The sequence below is a fragment of the Thamnophis elegans genome, chromosome 12 (assembly GCF_009769535.1).
Source record: "Thamnophis elegans isolate rThaEle1 chromosome 12, rThaEle1.pri, whole genome shotgun sequence".
Classification (NCBI taxonomy): Eukaryota; Metazoa; Chordata; class Lepidosauria; order Squamata; family Colubridae; genus Thamnophis; species Thamnophis elegans.
The window spans coordinates 33,532,453-33,552,488 of NC_045552.1; the positions used below are offsets into that span (position 1 = coordinate 33,532,453).

Genomic DNA, 20,036 nt, shown 5'->3' on the forward strand with positions numbered 1-20,036 from the left:
CAAGCTGGTGCGCAAATTTGAACAACGTTTCCCACCTTGCGCTAGCTGCGGAGGAGACCATGCCCGATTGGGTTGCCGTTTCCGCGATGCTACCTGCCAGTGCTGTGAGCAAAAGGGGCACATTGCCAAAGTTTGCAGAAGCGAGCACCCCACGACAACCTGGCAGCCAAGAAGCCAATCCAACCGCCATCAAAGGCCCAACCAAGGGGCATGGCAGAAGCCACCAGGGCACCCAGAGGGCGACACAAGAGTCACCTACTACACCTCAATTGGCCAAGTCCGCACTAAGTGGCCAAAAAAGCTGTAGGTCACAGTCCTCATCAAGGGCTCTCCATGCGAGATGGAGATCGACATGGGGTCATCACTGACTATCATGCCGTGGTCTACACTGAAGCGAGTTATCCCTAGCCTGAAGAAGCAGCATCTACGCGCCCCTGACATCCGCCTTTGCGATTACCAGGGGAACCGAGTCCCCATCGTGGGTCAGGGCACCTTCGGGTGCAATTCTAGAAGTATAGCGGCCAGCTCCCAGTGATGGTGGTCAGTGGCAACCAGCAGAGCCTCCTGGGGCTTGACTGATTCGAAGCCCTGGGCCTAGAAGTGACTGGTATCAACGTCTTGAAAGACGAGAGTGCTGAAGCGATTTTTAAGGAGTTCGATAATGTCTTTGGCACCAGTTTGGGTAAATATGTGGGGACTCCAATCTCTTTTAATTTGGACCCCAAAGTAGCCCCAATAAGGCTAAAACCCAGGAGAGTATCTTTCATTCTCCGCCTCAAAATTGATCTGGAAATTGACAAGCTCGTAGGCCAGGGAATCCTAGAGCCAGTTGATAACGCATGCTGGGAGATCCCTATAGTGACACCTGTCAAATCTGATGAGTCTGTCCACATCTGCGCAGACTACAAATCAATAAAGCGCTACAACAAAGTGCTTACCCTGTACCCATTGTACAGCACCTATTACATTCTCTAGGCCCTGGCAAAGTATTCGCTAAATTGGACATGGCGCATGCATACCAACAATTGCCTGTAAATGGCGCTACAGCAGGGGCCCAAACCATTGTGACGCACAGGGGTGCATTCAAATGTCACCGCCTGCAATTTGGAGTTAGTATCACCCCTGGACTGTTCCAAAGCATTGTGGAATGACTTTTGCAGGTGATTCCAGGAGTTGTATCCTATTTTGACGATATCGGCTGCAAATGAGGTGCAACTTTTCAAATGTTTATGAACTGTTTTGGCTAGAATTAGAGACAAGGGTCTCTGTCTCAAAAAAGAAAAATGCGAAATTAACGTGCCAAGGGTTGAATTCCTAGGGTACCTAATCAATGGCTCTGGGATTCACCTGATCACGAAAAAAATTAAAGCAATTGAGGACACCCCTACAACTCACAATCAAACCGAGCTACAGGCGTTCCTTGGGCTCCTTAATTTCTACAGCTTCTTTCTTAAACAGAAAGCCACCATTGCTGAGCCCTTACATCCTCTCCTTGCGAAGAACACGAAGTGGTCCTGGGGCAGAGCCGAGGCTGCTGCATTTGCCGCGATAAAAAGACGCACAAAAGCAGACAAGTTCCTGGTGTGGTACAGCCAGACTCTGCCATTGGTGCTGACCTGTGACGCTTCCCCATTTGGTGTCGGAGCCGTCCTTAGCCACTGCATGCCCAACAGAACCGAGGCCCCCATAGGACCTTGTCCACTGCCGAGTGGAACTACAGCCAGTTGGACCATGAGGCTTTGGCTGCAGTGGCCGGAGTAAAGAGGTTCCATGAGTACCTATACGGCTGTGATTTTGAACTAATTACGGACCATAAACTGCTACTGGGCTTGCTGGCTGGGGACCGACCTACTCCTGTGTCATTATCACCGCAGGTGACCAGATGGACCATTTTCTTAGCTGCCTACTCCTACCGCCTCATCCACCATCCAGGCTCCACTTTGGGCATGCCAACTCCTTGAGCTGCTGCCTGCTACCAGAACTTCTTGCTGACCCTACTCCCGAAACGCCAGTCCTCCTCATTGACTACCTTGAGACTGGTCCTGTCTCGTCTAGTGACGTTGCCCTCCACTCTGCAAAGGACTTCACCATCAAACAAATTTTGAACTGGGTGCGGAGGGGGTGGCCCAAGGGGCCGGTTGGGTCTGAATTCAAAATGTACCATTGTAAGTGTGACAAACTGTTGTTAATGGCTGTTTGCTGTGGGGGGACCGGGTCGTTGTTCCATCCAAACTGCACATTGCAGTATTAGAGGCTTTACACGTAGGGCATCCTAGAATTGTCAGGATGAAGTCTTTGGCCAGGACTTATGTGTGGTGGCCTAACATGGACAGGGAGATTGAAGAATGGGTGGCTACCTGCACACCGTGCCAGGAATCCAGGCCAGCTCCCCCAGAAGTGCCTGCTAAGGAGTGGGAGCGACCTCAAGCACTGTGGTCTAGGGTGCACATTGATTTTGCTGGCCCAGTTCATGGCCAGACTTTCCTCATAGTTGTGGACGCCTACTCGAAATGGCTAGAGGTAGTTTTGATGACCTCCACTATGGCAGAAACGGTCATGAAGGTGCTACAGAGACTTTTCTCCACACAGGGCCTGCCCGATGTCCTGGTCTCTGACAATGGGCCCCAATTCACGGCCATGCAATTCGAGACCTTCTTAGCAGCACAGGGAATCAGACATGCCCTGGTCGCGCCATTCCATCCGGCCTCCAATGGTCAGGCGGAGAGAATGGTGAGATCTTCAAAAGAAGCCCTCTCCAGGATGGGCCCAGGAGATTGGCAAACATGGATTGACCACTATTTGCTAATCCAGCACATCACACCCAGTGCCACTACAGAGAGAAGCCCCTCCGAGCTTCTCATGGATCGCCGGCTAAGGTCCCACTTAGACCTGCTACACCCAACTATTCTGCCGCATCACCCCCTGACTCCACAAGCAAGATTCGGAATTTTACCATAGGGGATTCAGTTTACACCTACAACTACGCTGGGTGAACTCTGTGGATTCCTGCCACAGTGATAGGCATCACCGGGCCTCGCTCTTATCTTTTTTTTTTTTTTTTTTTTTTAATTTTTATTACACAAACAATACATTGATTGATTGATTGATTGATTGATTACATTTATATGCCGCCCTTTTCCCCGAAGGGGACTCAGGGCGGCTCACAATTCAATCAGGGAAGGAGGTACAGACAGGGGGATAAAAAAGACGAGACATAACAATACAAAGTTTAAAAACACACAACAACCATACCATTCGAGAAGGGGGGCAAAAACTCTTTAGCCCCAGGCCTGTCGGAACAGCCAGGTTTTAAGGGCTTTGCGGAAGGCCTGGAGGGTGGTGAGGGTTCGAATCTCCACGGGGAGCTCGTTCCAGAGGGTCGGAGCAGCCACAGAGAAGGCTCTCCTCTGGGTAGTCGCCAGTCGGCGTTGGCCGGCGGATGGAATTCGGAGGAGGCCTAATCTGTGGGATCTGATCGGTCTATTGGAGGTAACTGGCAGCAGGCGGTCTCTCAAGTACCCAGGTCCAATACCATGAAGGGCTTTATATGTGACGGCTACTGCCTTGAAGCGTATCCGAAGACCAATAGGCAGCCAGTGCAGCTCGCGGAGGATAGGTGTTACGTGGGTGAACCGAGGTGCACCCACAATCACTCGCGCGGCTGCATTCTGGACAAGCTGAAGTCTCCGAATGCTCTTCAAGGGCTGCCCCATGTAGAGCATGTTGCAGTAGTCCAGTCTAGAGGTCACAAGGGCACGAGTGACTGTTGTGAGGGCCTCCCGGTTCAGGTAGGGACGCAACTGGTGCACCAGGCGAACCTGGACAAATGCCCCCCTGGTCACAGCCGACAAGTGGTGTTCGAAAGTCAGCTGTGGGTCCAGGACGACTCCCAAATTGCGAACCCTGTCTGAGGGGCGTACTGTTTGACCCCCCAGCCTGAGAGATGGAAAACTTGACCAATTAGTGGGAGGGAAACACACCAGCCACTCGGTCTTATCCGGATTGAGTGCAAGCTTGTTATCCCCCATCCAGACCCTAACAGCCTCAAGGCACTGGCACATCACATCAACCGCTTCGCTGAGTTGGCACGGGGCGGACAGATACAACTGTGTATTGTCCGCATACTGATGGTATTTTATCCCGTGCCGTCGAATGATCTCACCCAGCGGCTTCATGTAGATATTAAACAGGAGGGGGGACAGGACCGAACCCTGCGGCACCCCATGATTCAGGGGCCTAGGGGTCGATCTGTGCCCTCCGACCAACACCGACTGCGACCTGTCCGAGAGGTAAGAGGAGAACCACCGTAGGACAGTGCCTCCTACCCCCACCTCCCGCAGTCGTCGCAGAAGGATACCATGGTCGATGGTATCGAAGGCCGCTGAGAGGTCAAGGAGCACTAGGACGGAGGCATGACCTCCATCCCTGGCTCTCTAGAGATCATCGGTCAGCGCGACCAAAGCGGTTTCCGTGCTGTAGTCAGGCCTAAATCCCGACTGAAAGGGATCTAGATAATCTAGATACATACAGACAACAATAAAAAAAGAGAAAAAAACCCCCTAAAATACACACACACACACACAAAAACATCATCATATACAACATGTCGTTTGGTTATAGGTGTTTTAACATCCATATTCTCGAATAACATTTACCATCAGAGATTTTTCATCTAGTAGAACTAAATACCTCACTTTCATTGTACAGTATACATTCAATTACGAAGTATTATTTTTTCCCCAATAAATCATAGTTCCCTCACATTCTTGATTATCTATTTAATAACAGTATATCTTTATATTATCCCCATGTGGGGGGAAAAAGATTTTTTTTTTTTTTAACCAACCATTTATATTTATATATCACTATTTTCCATTATACATAATTCCACCAATCAACTATCAGGTATGCTTATGTTCATTGTTATCCTTGTACCTCATACCTTCAAACAGAAATCTTATTCCTTCATTTTTCAACAAAATATTATAAGTGGTCGCTACATATACCGTATATACTCGAGTATAGGCCGAGTTTTTCAGCCCACTTTTTGGGCTGAAAAAAGCTGCCTCGGCTTATACTCGAGTCAGTGAAAAATTTGCCCAAATGGAGGAGAAAAAGGGGCGCCCCTTTTTCTCCTCCATTTCGGGACCCAGTGGAAGTTCTCTGCGCGAGGTGAAATGGCCGGCAGCAGCCTCACTCTCCTGTCGTGGCTTCCGTTTCAGTCGCGCAGAGAACTTCCACTCGCTTCCCGGGCTTGTGTTCTGATGAGGGGGAAAGAGAGGACTTTCCTTACGCCCGCATCAGAGCTGGACGTAAGGACTTTACCCCATTGATGAGGCGGGCGGCGCGGATTGTAGCAAGGACGGCCGCCGATCGCAGCCTGGCTGCGCTGGCGGGGACGGGCGGGGCGGGGTGGGATGAGACTCCCCACTCGCCAAGATGGTAGGACTCCAAGTCCCATCCCCTCCACCCGTCCCCACCAGCGCAGCCCCTGCCGCATCAGCCGGAATCTAATTTCCCCCTCATCAGAGCTCGGCGCGGATTGTAGCAAGGACGGCCGCCAATCGCAGCCCGATTGCGCCAGGGGGTTCCGCTGGTTGAAAGAAAGTCCTTCTTTGCACCAAGCGCTTTTCCCTCCCAACTAATTATAACTAATTATATTAATTAGATAGATCAGTGTTTCTCCACCTTGAAGACTTGAAAATATGTGGACTTCAACTCCCAGAATTCTGGGAGTTGAAGTCCACACACTTTCAAGTCTCCAAGGTGGAGAAACACTGAGATAGATGATCCACGGTGTTTATTTTTGGAAAAAAGCGCCTCCTGCTCTGGACTGCCGGGAACGCGATCGCGTCTCTCTCTCTCTCTCTTCCCCCCACCCCCGGCTGTTCCCACCCGGGAATGTTCTGGCGGGCTAGGCGGAGGGTGCGTGTGCGTGCATGTGTGTCAAGGGTGGGGAGGCTAAGAGGGCGAGGTGAGATCCTGGCGGGGACCGCATTTCACCCGCCGAGCTTCCTTTTCCCCCGTCTTTTCCTCCGCTCACCGACTTCCTTTCTCCCGTGGCTGACAGGTGGGTGGGTTTCCCTCCTCCTCCTCCCTGCTGGACGTGGATCTGCGGCGTGGGTGGCCGTCCTTGTTGCCCGCCGGCAGCAGGTCGCGGCAAAGAGAGGGAGAGGGAGAGAGAGAGAAATGCCGCCGCTCCCCGGCTCGCCTCTTTTTCCCGGGATCGCCGTGATGCTTTGAGTTTTCCTTCTGCGGAGGTGGGGTGGAAAGAAGAAGTGGGGCCCTTCCCCGCTTCTTCTCGGACTACCTAAGCGTTGGGTGCGCTGTCCCCATCTGGGAAAGTAGTGCTGACTCATCAGGTGTCTGGGAACGGGTGGGGCTGAGGAGCGGCTGGGGGTGGGGGGTGTTTCACAGAGCAGCTGGGGGTGGGGGGTGTTTTACAAAGGGATGAGGTGGACTGAATTACCCCCTTGTATCTGCTGCCTTGTTTAGTGATTGTTTTGTTTGCAGCTATAATGATGGTGAAAAAGACCTGTAAAGCAAAGGAAAACTGAATAGGATCCTCAGCCCAGTCACAGTTTCATTTAACAACCATTTAATGACCAAGATACTAGTCCCAGTTATGTTCACTAAATAAGGATTATCTGTAAACTGTTCTTTTGGTATCCACGTATGCAAAAGACTGATAGCTGTAGGAGATGACCAAGCTGAGCCCAAGGGAAGGGTCAAACACATCAATGGCCAACGTAATTGTTTCAGGGTTCATTTTATTTACACCAAATATAATTCATTTAAGAAATTGGACAGCACATCCTTTATTAGTTTCAAATTCTTTCTTTAAAGATATCCATGGTGGAATGTAACATGCTGAAAGCAACAGTGGCAATGGGATGCTTTTGTGGCCCTTTGGGATAACCAAGAAATAAGTGTGTGTGTGTGTGTGTGTGTGTGTGTGTGTGTGTGTGTGTGTGTGTCAGAGAAGAATTTTTAACACAGGTATGTTGTACATGCATACATTTGGACAAACTTTGCAGAAATCTCCTCTTTTTTAAGTTTTATTTGGCATCATTCAATAGAGCAAAGTCTGAAAATGAAGCTGCATGCTACTGTAGGAGTCCAACAGTTTAGCAAATAAAAAGAGAACTTAGTGTTCCAGGGAGATGAATTTAAACTGCATGGAGATGAGGTGAGTGAAGTATTTCATTGAATACACCGGTATTGTGTGATAATAATTTGTTATCCAGAGCAAATTTTTACAATGGCTACTGTATATTTAATGGGCACAGGCAGGCTGTATATGTTATTCAATGGGCAATGGCAGGCTGTAATTAATGGACACAGGACAGGCTGTATATTCAATGGGCACAGGCAGGACACTGGTAGAATGTATATTATGAGCCTATGAGTTTTGAAGGATTTTAACTCGTGTTTTAGCTTGGTTGCTGAATGAGCTAAGGTTTTTGTACTTTTAAAGTTATTGTTGATACCATATTGTTTTTATTGACCCTCTTTTCCACTTACAGAGCTAGTTTACTGTTTTTCTTTGAAATAAATATTCAAAAACATTATTGGTATCTATTTTTATTTTTGAAATTTACCGGTAGCTGCTGCATTTCCCACCCTAGGCTTATACTCGAGTCAATAACTTTTCCAGTTTTTTGTGGTAAAATTAGGTGCCTCGGCTTATATTCGGATCGACCTATACTCGAGTATATACGGTATATACCATTTTTTAAATTATTCCCTTATTAAAATTATTTATCAACAACAAGATATCATTATAATATGTTCTTAAGGTTATACATTATATCACCAAACCTCTATCAAATATAGATAAAATCATTGTTATCCTTATCCTTTTTAAAGCAAAAAGTTCTAAAATATTCAATTCATAGATATATCAGTTTGTCATTGTATCATTGTTAATCTGTTTCACAGCATGGTTGTGTTATCATTTAACTCCTTCAGTTAAAACATGAGTAAGACATTTTTCATTTCCAGGTTTTTTCCCCCAGCCACTGATAAAACAAGTCCCATATTTTATAAAATTGCTCGTCCTCTTGTTCTCTAATTTCAAGTGTCAATTTACTCATTTCAGCACAGTCCATTATTTTTCGAATAACTTCTTCCTGTTTTGATATTGTTTCATTTTTCCAGTTTTTTGCAAATACGATCCTGGCTGCTGTTAACACATTTACAATCAGATATTTTAAGTCTTTGTTATAGATTTCTGGTATGATCCCCAATAAAAAGACCTCTGGTTTGAAGTCTGTTTGTGTGTCATTTTCTCCAACCACATGTGGATTTTAGTCCAGTATCTTTTAGCTTCAATGCAAGTTCACCACATGTGGTAATATGAGCCCGGTATCTGATGACATTTCCAACACTTTTCTGATTTATTCTTGGACATTCTTGCAATTCTGGTTCGGGGTAGATGCCACCTGTAAAACATCTTATACAAATTTTCTCTATATGCAGTAGACATTGTCATTTTATAATTTTGAGACCACAGTTTCTGCCATTTCTCTAAATCAATCCCATACCCAAATTTCCCCCCCAAGCTATCATAGTTTCTTTAATTATTGTTCTTGTAATTTAACCTCCAATAAATATTTGTATAGTTTTTAAATTACTTTTTCATCAGTACCTGTTAAAATTTTATCTAACTCAGTCATTTTATTGTAAAAATCTTTGGATTTTCTATCTTCATTATATCTAGATTGTATCTGTACATATGAATACCAATTCATTTCTATCCCTTTTCTATCCCTTCTTATTTCAACTCTTGGATAGATTTGAGTTCACCCTCTTCATTCAATATTTCAACATATCTAACTGTTTGTTCCTTTTTATATATTATTGAATATGAAAATGCTTCAATCGTTGATATCCAGACTGGAATTTTTAAGTAGTGTAATCTTTTTACCTTTTCCCAGTTTAATAACAAAGCCTCCCTTATATAGTGTCTTCTAAAATAGCCATGTGCTTTAGTTCCCTTATACGATAAGAAAGCATGCCATCCCAACAGTAAATCATGACCTTCTACATTCAGTAGTCTAGAATTTTTTAGTGATATCCATTCCTTAATCCACATCAAGTGTTTTGCTTGGTAGTATAAATTCCCAATCAGGTAGACCCAATCCTCTAATTCTAGCATCTTGTAACAATTTAAGTTTTATTCTGGCTTTTTTCCCTTGCCAAATAAACTTCAAAACTATTTTGTTTAAGTCTTGAAAAAAGTCCTTACCCAATCTGATTGGGATTGTCTGGAACAGGTATAAGATTCTAGGTAAAATGTTCATTTTAATTGTAGAAATTCTTCCCATCATTGATAGTTGTAAATTTTCCCATTTCATCAGATCAGTCACTATTTGTTGTTTTAGTCTAGTATAATTGTCCTCCTTAAGAGTACTGCATCTAGGTGATAGGTATATCCCCAAGTATTTAACCTTACTTGTAATTTGAATCTGCAAAGTTTCTGACAACTCTTCCTTTTGTGTTGCTGGCATATTCTTTGTCATAATCTTTGTTTTGTCTTTGTTTATTTTCAAGCCTGCTACCTTTCCATATTCCTCTATTCTTTCTAGCAGTTTGGGTGCTGTTTCTAGTGGATCTTCAAGAATAAAAACTAAGTCTAATCTTTCTGTTTAAGACCTCTAATGTTAAGATGAAGAATAATGGTGATAATGGGCAACCTTGTTTCGTACCTCTCTTTATTTTAATAGGATTTGTTAATTCTCCATTTACCATTATCTTTGCTGTTTGTTTCTGATATATCATTCGTATGGTTTGAATAAATTTCTTACCAAAGTTCATCTGCTCCAGTTGTAAAAACATGAATTGCCAATTGACATTGTCAAAGGCCTTCTGTGCATCAAGAAACATCAAAGCCATTTGTTTTTCGGGGTGGGCCTCATAATATTCCAAAGTATTCAAAATCATTCTCATATTATCTTTAATTTGTCTCTTAGGTAAAAAGCCATTTTGATCTGAGTGGATGAAGTTATTTAAATATTTTTTAAGTCTCTCTGCTAGTATAGATGCAAATAGCTTATAATCTGAGTTTAATAAAGAAATTGGTCTATAGTTCTTGGTTTGTGTTAAATCGGTCTCTTCCTTGGGTAGCAATGTAATATATGCTTCTGACCATGACTTCGGTATTTTACTCTCAGACATCACTTCATTCATGACTTGTAGGAGTGGGAGAATCAAAATTTCTTCAAATATTCTATAGAATTCCATGGGTAGTCCATCTGGTCCTGGGGCTTTCCCGTTATTTTGTTTTTTAAGTATATCCGTTAGCTCCCTCATTGTTATTTTACTTTCTAGCATTGTTCTAGTTTCCTCTGATATCTGGGGAAGATTGGCATCCTGTAAGTAGTTTTTGACTCCTCCCTCCTCCACCTTCTCTTGTTCATAGAGCTTAGCATAGTAGTCTTGTATAATATTTTTTTTCTCAATATTTCCATACTGAATTTGTCCTTGTTCATCTCTTAATTGGAATATTTTCTTTATTTCTCTCTCTTTTTTCAGCTTATATGCCAACCACCTGCCTGGTTTATTTGCATTTTCAAAATAGTTCTGTTTAGCACCTCTAATTTTTTGTGCCAGTTCTTCCTTTTCCAGTAGATCCATTTTATGTTTAATTATATCCATTTTTATCTTGACTTCTTTTTTGGTGGCGATCTCTGTAATTCTCTTTCAAGTATTTTGTAATCATTATCTAAAGCTTCATGCATTTGTCTTTTCTTTAAGTTTCTCTTCCTTGTATAGTCTATTATCAGACCTCTAGTAACAGCCTTCATTGTATCCCAAAGATTCTGCATTGATGTATCTTCTTTCCTATTTTCTTTAAAGAAAAGGGCTAACTCTTTTTCCATTTTTTTTGTACAAAGTCTTTTTCTTTCAATATGGTATTATTTAATGTCCATCTAGATCTTGCCCTTTGGCCTTTCCATTTAATTGAAATTGGGTTGTGGTCCGCCCAAGTGCTTGCTCCAATCTCAATTTCTTGTACGTTGCAGATCAATTCTGCTGAAGCCCATATCATATCATAGCATATAAATAAAGTTAAAATCAAAGTTAAATCTAAATATCTATTCTAGAAAATGATGAATGTCTATTTGAATAAAAAGTGTATTGGTTTTTTTTGGCATTTCTTTCTCTCCATATATCTTTTAGATTTACTTCATCTATCATCCTAAAGAAGGATTTCGGCAGTAATTTTCTATTTAGCTTTTTTGTTTTGTGTGTTTTATAGTCCATGTTTTGGTTCACGATGCCATTAAAGTCTCCCATCATACAAATATCAACATAGTCTAAGTCCAAAATTCTTTTGTGTAATTTTTTATAGAATTCGTCTTGTTTTTCATTGGGGGCATAAATTCCATCAAAATTCTTCCCTCTTCATCTGCATAAATTAGTTTTGCTGAAATATTGCCTTTAATATAGAAGATCACTCCTCTTTTCTTACAGTTTGCCAATGTTGAAAACATTTTCCTAAGCTTTGGTTGAATTAGTAGATGTTCATATCCCTTTTGGATATGTATTTCTTGTAGGCAAATTATGTCAAGTTTTAACTTCTCTAATTTATGAAATGTTTTCTTTCTTTTAGTTACCGAATTAAGTCCATTAATGTTAATTGTAATCATTTTTCTTTCTTCCATGTTTATACTTTATATACAGGGTTTATAGCTCTAGTAGATCTGGGTTCTCGTTTTTCTTTGCAGCTTATACCCCCCACTGCACCTTCTTCTTTCTCAATTCCACCTATAGCTCCTTCTACTTTTTGAGTCTCAGTTGTGGGTGACTCCAGCAGTTGTGCCACAGAGTCATCTTTCCCAGTTTTCTCAGCCATTTCTCTGAAATATTCTGCATAAAAGACTTCTGCCTTATCAATTGTGTCTATCCTGTGCCTTTGTCCTTGCCATGTACGTAGTAGACCTTCCGGTATAAGCCATCTGTAATTAATGCATTTTTTAATCAGAACTTTGGTCAGGAATTGGTATTCCTTATAAAAGTCTTTCCAAGGTCATTCTCAGCTTCCTTTGCTGCTTTGTTATTTAGTCTGAGGCAAAGTTCCAGATAAGAAAAGGTTGCAGCTGTGTAAATAAAGCCTACCTTTTTTTTTTTAAGTCAGATAGATTACAGGGGAAATTTTGGTAACAATATTTCAAGTCCGCTAGATGGCAGTGTTAGCTTGTATTAACTTATTAACTTATATCAACTCAGTATTAAAGCTTCTGTAACTTTGTTTATAAAAAAAATAAAATAACAAGAATTACTAAAAAGCAACCTAAAAGCTAAAAAACAGATCTTCAGAGCACTTTAAGTTTAGATTCAATGTCCCCACAAGGTCCAAAGTTAAAAATATCAACGGTAAGAAGAAAAACACAGAAAGCCGATTTGAATTGTAAGAAAGTCCAGCCCGGTTTCCAGAGATAAAAAGAGAAACAGAAAAAAAAAATCCTTCAATTAGCAAAGCTTATACCCGCCGCTTTTCTCACTAGTCAGCCTTATTTTAAACTGAGTTTCCAAATTTAGAGTGTTCTCTTTCCAGTAAAAAAAAAGATTTTAAAACTCTCACCAGCACGACATGTTTCTTATCCAGTCTATTTGGGGCTGTCAGCAGCTTCAATAGCCTCGCAGCTAGTCCAGAAATCACTGGCAAAGAGGGTTTTTCCTGGGTCCCCAGAGATTTTGCGGGTGTCTCTGGGACCACAGGGTCTCCCCCTACCTTTCACTGTCTCTTTGGGACAGCTTGGGTCCAAAAAGAACCATCCAGATGATCCGGTTTAGATGGACATTCAGGAGCAGCCTGAAAGTCCGTCTTCACACTGCTAAGCCCCGCCTTCTTCCGGCCTCGCTCTTATCTTGTAGAGCTTGAGGACGATCGGAATTGGAGAAGGCATGTTAACCAACTCCGTGGCCACCTCTCCAACTCCACTCTTAGACAACCAGAGGTAACTCCTGCACGAGTTAGCCAAAGCCCTACCCAAATGGAGCAAGAACTCACTCCATCCACAGGCAGCTCAAGCCCGAGGGTACTGGGGAACTTATCTGGTTGTGTTGCAGGCCCGCAACGAGCTCCGAGCAAACCAGCTCTAGAAGCTCCAGCTGCGGCCTGTTTAAGGTTCCAGGAGCTTCCACCAGGCGGAGCTGTGGAGCAAACAGTTCCGTCCGACCTGTCCAAAGGACACCCTCCGACTGAACTGCGCAGGTCAGACAGAGCTACCAAAAAGCCCGCCTACCTGCGTGACTACGTAACTAGTCAGATTATTCCATCTAAGAGGGGAGGGGTGTTAAATACTAGCCTCAGCTATAATGGTTTCCACCAAGGTCCTCTGTTCCGGCGGGAACAGAGGTTTAATCTCATTGGTCAAAGTGTCTGACAGCTCCCTATAAAAGGGCTGCTGTCAGACTCAACCTTCGCTGGATTCTACATAGTTGCTACTGAGTTAATAAAAAGCTATTGTTACCGTTAGCCTCTGTGTGCCTTTCCATTACCCGATCTAACAGGTCATTTTTGGTGCGTTGTAACTTTGAATGGTCACTAAGCAAACTGTTGCAAGTCAAGGACTACCTTATTTATAATGGTTGGAGGGTAGACACGTGATTGCCATTTGCAACTTTCTCAGTGCCTTCTGACAAGCAGTCAGAGAGGGAAACCAGATTTGCTTAACAACTACAGTGATTCACTTAACGACAATGGCAAAAAAGGTTGCATAATTGGGTGCAGCTTTCTTAACAGATTCCTTGCTTTGCAATGAAATTCTGGTGCCCATTGTGTTCATAAGTCGAGGACTACCTGGAAGGGATCCTTGTTTTTGTCAGTCAAATGGGTTCTTAGAACAGGGGCTCAGGCCGAGCATCCTCCCCTTCTCCTTTTTCATTGGACGTTGCGTCATCTGGGGTTACTCAAAGAGCCAAGTCTCCATGGGATGAACTTGGTCCCCTTCGGTTGTTCGGGGCATTTTGGGGTTAACTTTTGTGTGGTTGTTCAGTTCTAATTCACCTTCTACAGCTAGTCCTCGACTTACAACAGTTTATTTAGCAACCATTCAAAGTTACAATGGCACTGGAAAAAATGACTCAAGACTGATATTCATACATGACCATTGCAGCATCCCCATGGTCAAGTAATTTACATTTGGATGCTTGGCAACTGGTTCATATTTATGATGGTTGCAGTGTCCCAGGGTCATCCCCCTTCGTGATCTTCTAACAAACAAAGTCAATGGGAAAATGGGATTTACTGTGTTACTAATATACCAGTGGCAGTGATTCACTTAACAACTGTGGCATAATGGTCATGAAATGGGGAAAATCTCACTTAACAAATCTTTTACTAGCAACATAAACTGTGGGCACAATTGTGGTTGTAACTCAACCTGTACTTTTCTTTCATGTGCGCAGTCCTGCTTTGACTGCCAGGGAGAAAGTTTGCTGCCCAAATCTGTGGTGAATTTGCACTGAGTCAGAACATTGGTTGTCTAAAATGATTCATAAAATCTCAGCAGGACATTCTTTGGAGAATCTGTTCCTCATAATAGTAGACATGCAGAATATCTTTTTCCAGTGTTTTTTTTTAAAAAACATCTTGCTCAATTATTCATCCTTGTTGGAGTAATCTTATTCTGGAATGGAATTTCAAAGTAAGATGAAATAGGGACAATTTCTCAAGGGTGATCAGAACTTAGACTCCAGTTAGTAGAAATCCAGTTTAGTTCCCTTAGAGAGCAGGAGGAGCCATGGAGAGAGGGGAAGGCAGAAAGGGAGAGACAGAGAGAAAGGGAGAGACAGAGAGAAAGGGAGAGAGAAAGAGATACGAATGGATGGATAGATATGAGATAGATATAGTAATCTATATGGTTAAATAATAATAAGATAATTGCAATACTTTTGACAATATCTTCAACATTATTCAACAACAACATCTGCCTATCCCAGATCCTTGGGAAAGATTCAGTAAGTAGACAGACATGTCAAATCTAGTCTAAACATCTGGCTGACTGTGCAACCAAGCCTAATAATAATAATACTCCTGCTAGTACAATTTTCTTTCTCTGGTTTCTGGGCACAAAAAGAAGCAAAACCTGGGTGGGAATCAATTTCCCTTCCATCCAGCTGATTTCTGCTTGAAGTAACAAGGTCCTCAGTTCCAGCTGAACATATTAATCCGTTTTATGAGTTCCACAGAATTTGCTGCCAATTAGCTGCTATTTGACATAAATTAAATTAGTAAATAAAACCATGGCTCCTGGCTTGGGTGATCAATGTGAGCCTGAGAACAGAACTCCTGCAGTCTGGAACCAGTTGCTTCTCTTCCAGGTGGATGACCAGTCGGTCCTGTTGGACAAGATCATGCTGGGCTCTGGGATTCACCCATCAACATAATATCCTGGTTGCTTTATTATCCTTCCTGGTGGGCTCCACGAGAGGTAGTCCTCGACTTACCACTACAATTGAGCCCAACATTTATGTTGTTAAGTGAGACATTTGTTAAGTGATTTTTGCCCCATGTAATAATTTTTCTTGTCATGGTTGTTAAGTGAATCGCTGCAGTTGATACATTAGTAACCTGATGGTTAAGTGAATCTGGCTGGACTTTGTTTGTGAAAAGGTTGCCGAAGGGGATGATGTGATGCTATGGTCAGAGGGATGAACCAGTGGCCACGGATCTGAATTTTGATCGAATGATCATGGAAATGCTGCAAAAGTCGTAATGATGAAAACCAATTGTAAGTCACTTTTCTCAGTGCTATTGTAACTTTGAATTGCCACTAAACAAACTGTTGTAAGTCGAGGACTATCTGTATTCTCCTTCAGAACTTGAGAGTTTTCAGCCAGAGAGGGACCAGGAGATCCCCAAGCAAGTTTCCATCCAGGAGACATTTAATTGAAATTGAAATTAAATACTTGGGTTTCATTGGAGGGTGTTAACGTGACTTAAATTTGAGCATCAGCAGTTTTCTGAATCATCATTTTATGACTGTAAGGAGAGAGAAAGGCTAAGATTGTGCAACATGCTGGTTTAGGCTAAAAGTGGATTGAGGGGTTTATAATTCCAAATAGTAGGAGCTGAGCCCTAATGGTTTGAGTGAATTCTGTTGGCTAAGCAGCCAGATTAATGTTGTAAACTACCCAGAGTCACCCCAAGGCGAGATGGGTGACAAACAAATTTAATATATAAATAAATAAAATATGCCATAGTTTAATTGGGTAGAATATATTTCCTACACACAGCAACTGTGCTTTCTGAACCTGACATTGATCTTGAGTAGAATTCAGCCTTGTTTTAGCAATAACCCCAACTCCTAAACTAGTCTGGTCCCTTTTTTCCTGGGCACGGAGAGGACATTTGGGAAACCGGTTGTGACAATGACTTCATTGAATCTCATCCCAGCAGCTGAACATGATCTGGGGTCAAAAACATTGGAGGTGTGCCGAGACACTAAGAATGGCCGAAGTAGATGGAGACCTCTCCAGCCTGGAGCAGAGCAATTGCTACTCAATAAAGTAAGTCATCCTTCTTTTGTTTCTCTAACTGCCTCTGCTCTGACATAAGAGGTGTGTAAGATCTATCTCTATTGCAGGTTTGTCAGCTTTTGTATTACAGTTTTAGCCATTAAATTACGATATGACACGGCAAAGTAAAAAATGCCACTTGGGCTGGAGATTCATCAGGGACCTGTAATCACCTTTCCTTTCGTAGGGATATTGGAGAGAAAAAAACATTGGGGCAATTTTCCAGTGGTCTGCAGCTTTGATCCTCCTTTTTTCTTGGTCTTTGCTGAGATGCTAGTGAAATAACCTGAGCAACTTGCCTGTGCGTTTATGTTTTACAAGATGGCTTCTAACTTGCAGCATAATTATTTCCCTCTCAGGTGAATTTGGAATGGCCATGATGATACACAGAATCTTATGATAGCTTTTTTGCAGTCATAGACCCAAGTTAGGAAAAACAAGACCATTTGGCAAGAGTGTTCTACTAAATACATAATAATATATAATATGAATATAATGAAATAATAAAACAAAAACTGATTTATATTAGACACATATACACATACAAAAACACGTGTGTGCTAAGGACGGACTAGATTAGAGGGCTTAGGCAACGTGTCATGGAGACCCATCCCCAGACCTGTCTTGGGACGTGAGCTTGGAGGAGGAGGAGTTTGAGTCGGCAGAGGAAACCACAGGGCCGAATGATGGCCCGGATCATGGCTCGGAGAGGGCTAGCATGATGGAGCAGTCTCAGCTGGGTCGACTGGGCAAGCGACAGTATGAGGCTGAGAGAGGCAAGCTGCAGTTGCAGTGAGTTGGCCAGGAGGCTCCAGGCAAGGACTGGGAGTAGCTGCTACCTGTTAGTGAGGAGGAAGAGATGGTGGACTGCTCCTCCTCCGATCCAAGGAGACGTAGGGCAGAGAGGAGACAGGCACAAAGTCGGTTGGCTACACTACTTGCAAGGAGGCAACCTCATACCTCAAAGGGCAACCTACTGGTACTTGATCCTGGCCGAGAACTTGAGCATTGCTGGAGCAACATGCCCAGTTCTGTGCCTTGTGTGTTTGTGCTCAGTATCCTGGCCCGTTTGACTTGTGAATTGTTTTCCTGGACTTTGTGGGTGCCCATTGGAGTTGGTTTACCCTGTGATTCTTGCCATGCTGAGCTCGGGATCCGAACCTGCACAATGAAGTTGCTTTCTCAGGACCTGTTTAGGGGAGGCTGAATAAACACTTGTAGATCTCTCTCTCCCTCCCTCTCCCTCCCTCTGTGTCTGTGGAGTGGAGCAAAACACAATGGCCTTGAAGTGCAGGAGGAAAATCCATTACCACGGCAACGGTCAGATAAAAGAGCACTGAGCCCATGGCAAGAAAATAGTGTGAATAAATGTCTCAGACATGCTATTCTTAGTTCACACAAAGATAAAATGAGGGAGGAGGAGACACATTCAGACTTGCAAAATTTTGCCGCTATATCTTGTTCAATAAAAATAGTTTCAGATTTATATGGCCTTGGTTTCTTGATGTGGTCAACCTTATAGGACTGAAACTAAGATCCATTGTCTTTAGATTTGGCCAAGTTGGACCATATCTATATTTTGTTTTCTCTAGGACAGCTTTCTCCACATGGTTACTTCTAGAGGTCTTCTCTGTGCTCCAAACTGGGGCTTTGGAGTTGTTTTCTTTGCTTGAGAGATCTTTCCAATGTTCCACAACTGAGTCTGAAGACTTCTCTGTGTTCCGGATTTCTGTTTCAAATCTGTGCTCCAGAGGTCTTCCCCACTTTCCACATCTGTATCTCAATCCTTGACTTACAACAGTTCATTTACATCTCATTTGGAAACCAAGGACCCAGAGTATGGAGGAAGAATGGAGAGGCCAATCAAGCATAGTAATTCCACGGTCATTGAACCAGTTTTTGATGCTTTTAACAAAAGTTGCTCTCATCAGAAAAGAGGACTTTGGACCACTGAGCAACAGGACTTTGGACCACTGTGCTTCATTAAGACCAGGGTCAACGCAGCCATCTACCAGGAGATTTTGGAGCACTTCATGCTTCCTTCCGCAGATGAACTTTATGGGGATGCTGACTTCATTTTCCAGCTGCCCACACTGCCAAAAGCACCAAAACCTGGTTCAATGACTGTGAGATTACTGTGCTTGATTGGGCAGCAAACTCGCCTGACCTGAACCCCATAGAGAATCTATGGGGCATTGCCAAGAGAAAGATGAGAGACATGAGACCGAACAATGCAGAAGAGCTGAAGGCCACTATTGAAGCATCCTGGTCTTCCATAACACCTCAGCAGTGCCACAGGCTTATAGCTTCCATGCCACGCCGCATTGAGGCAGTACTTGCTGGAAAAGGCGCCCAAACCAAGTACTGAGTACATATGCATACTTATATCTTTCAGAGGTCCGATATTGTTATATGTACAATCCTTATTTTATTGATTGCATATAATATTCTAACTTTCTGAGATTATGGATTTGGGGTTTTCATGAGCTGTAAGCCATAATCATCACAATTATGACAAATCACGGCTTGAACTATCTTGCTTTGCATGTAATGAGTTTTATCTCATATATTAGTTTCACCTTTTAAGTTGCATTACTGAAATAAATGAACTTTTGCACAATATTCTAATTTTTGAGTTTCACCTGTATAAGCCATTATCTGGGGATGCTGTCAACTTCATTATATCATAAGGTAATGTTACTATTTGAGGAAACTGGAGCAATGCAGTCTGTCTCCGATCATCCAAGTTTAATAAATCAAAACCTTTCACTCCCCAGTCACGTAAAGCCAAACCTGCTATAAATTAACCAATTTACTCTCTGGCTTGTTGGCCTTGTGGTCAGCTGAAGCACACTTTTGGAACAGGAGTGCTTTCTCTTGGGGATCATTACTCTCTCGGTCTTTCCAACCACATTGGGATGGATGAAATGCAGGGTTTTTATTGAGATTTTGCGGAACGAAAACTGAAGAGAAAACGAATGGATTTTTTCGGTGAAAACAGTGCAAGGTTGAGCAATTCTTTGTGGTTTGGGGTGTGGTTGACAAAGGATTTATATGAAGGTTTCTGGCTTTCCCCTTTCAAAATGGTCATAATGGTTAAAGGGGATTTAAATAGGAAAAAAATCTAACAGGTTTAAAAACATAAAAAAAAAACCTATTTCATATATGCTCACAAAGTGGTTTGCCACGATAGTCTCTCAAATGGCTTTCTCAGCTTCGCAGTGGAGCCTCCCGTTCTGATGTTCCCGAGATCTCTCATTCAAGTCATACTCAGGCCTAATGTAGTTTTCCAGTTCCTGGTGTCAGCAGGTCAGATGCTTCCACTTGTTCTGGCTGGACATCAGTCCATTGAAGATGGTTGAGAGGAGCAGAACAGACACGGAAACAGATGCAAATAAAGAATTGCAAAAAGAATGAATGAAAAATAGGAATAATAATACGGAGACGTTTGCGGCTGGATCATCCATCTGAAGCATAGACTCATAGGGCTGGAATGCACCTTGGGG

General features: G+C 42.9%; 1 protein-coding gene across 8 annotated transcripts in view; it reads left to right on the forward strand.

Annotated features, from left to right (window-relative positions):
- Positions 1–20,036, forward strand: part of ARHGEF9 (Cdc42 guanine nucleotide exchange factor 9) — a 384,837-nt gene that overhangs the window by 79,436 nt on the left and 285,365 nt on the right. For 4 of the 8 annotated variants that reach the window (XM_032228177.1, XM_032228180.1, XM_032228178.1 and 1 more), the window contains one exon: positions 16,409–16,521. The exons of 1 other annotated variant lie outside the window; for it this stretch is intronic. In XM_032228177.1, the coding sequence (XP_032084068.1) occupies positions 16,409–16,521 (113 nt within the window). Of the gene's footprint in view, positions 1–7,171; positions 7,190–15,610; positions 15,744–16,408; positions 16,522–20,036 lie in introns of those variants that run through there. 3 more of the 8 variants (XM_032228181.1, XM_032228183.1, XM_032228179.1) reach the window with 3 other exon arrangements.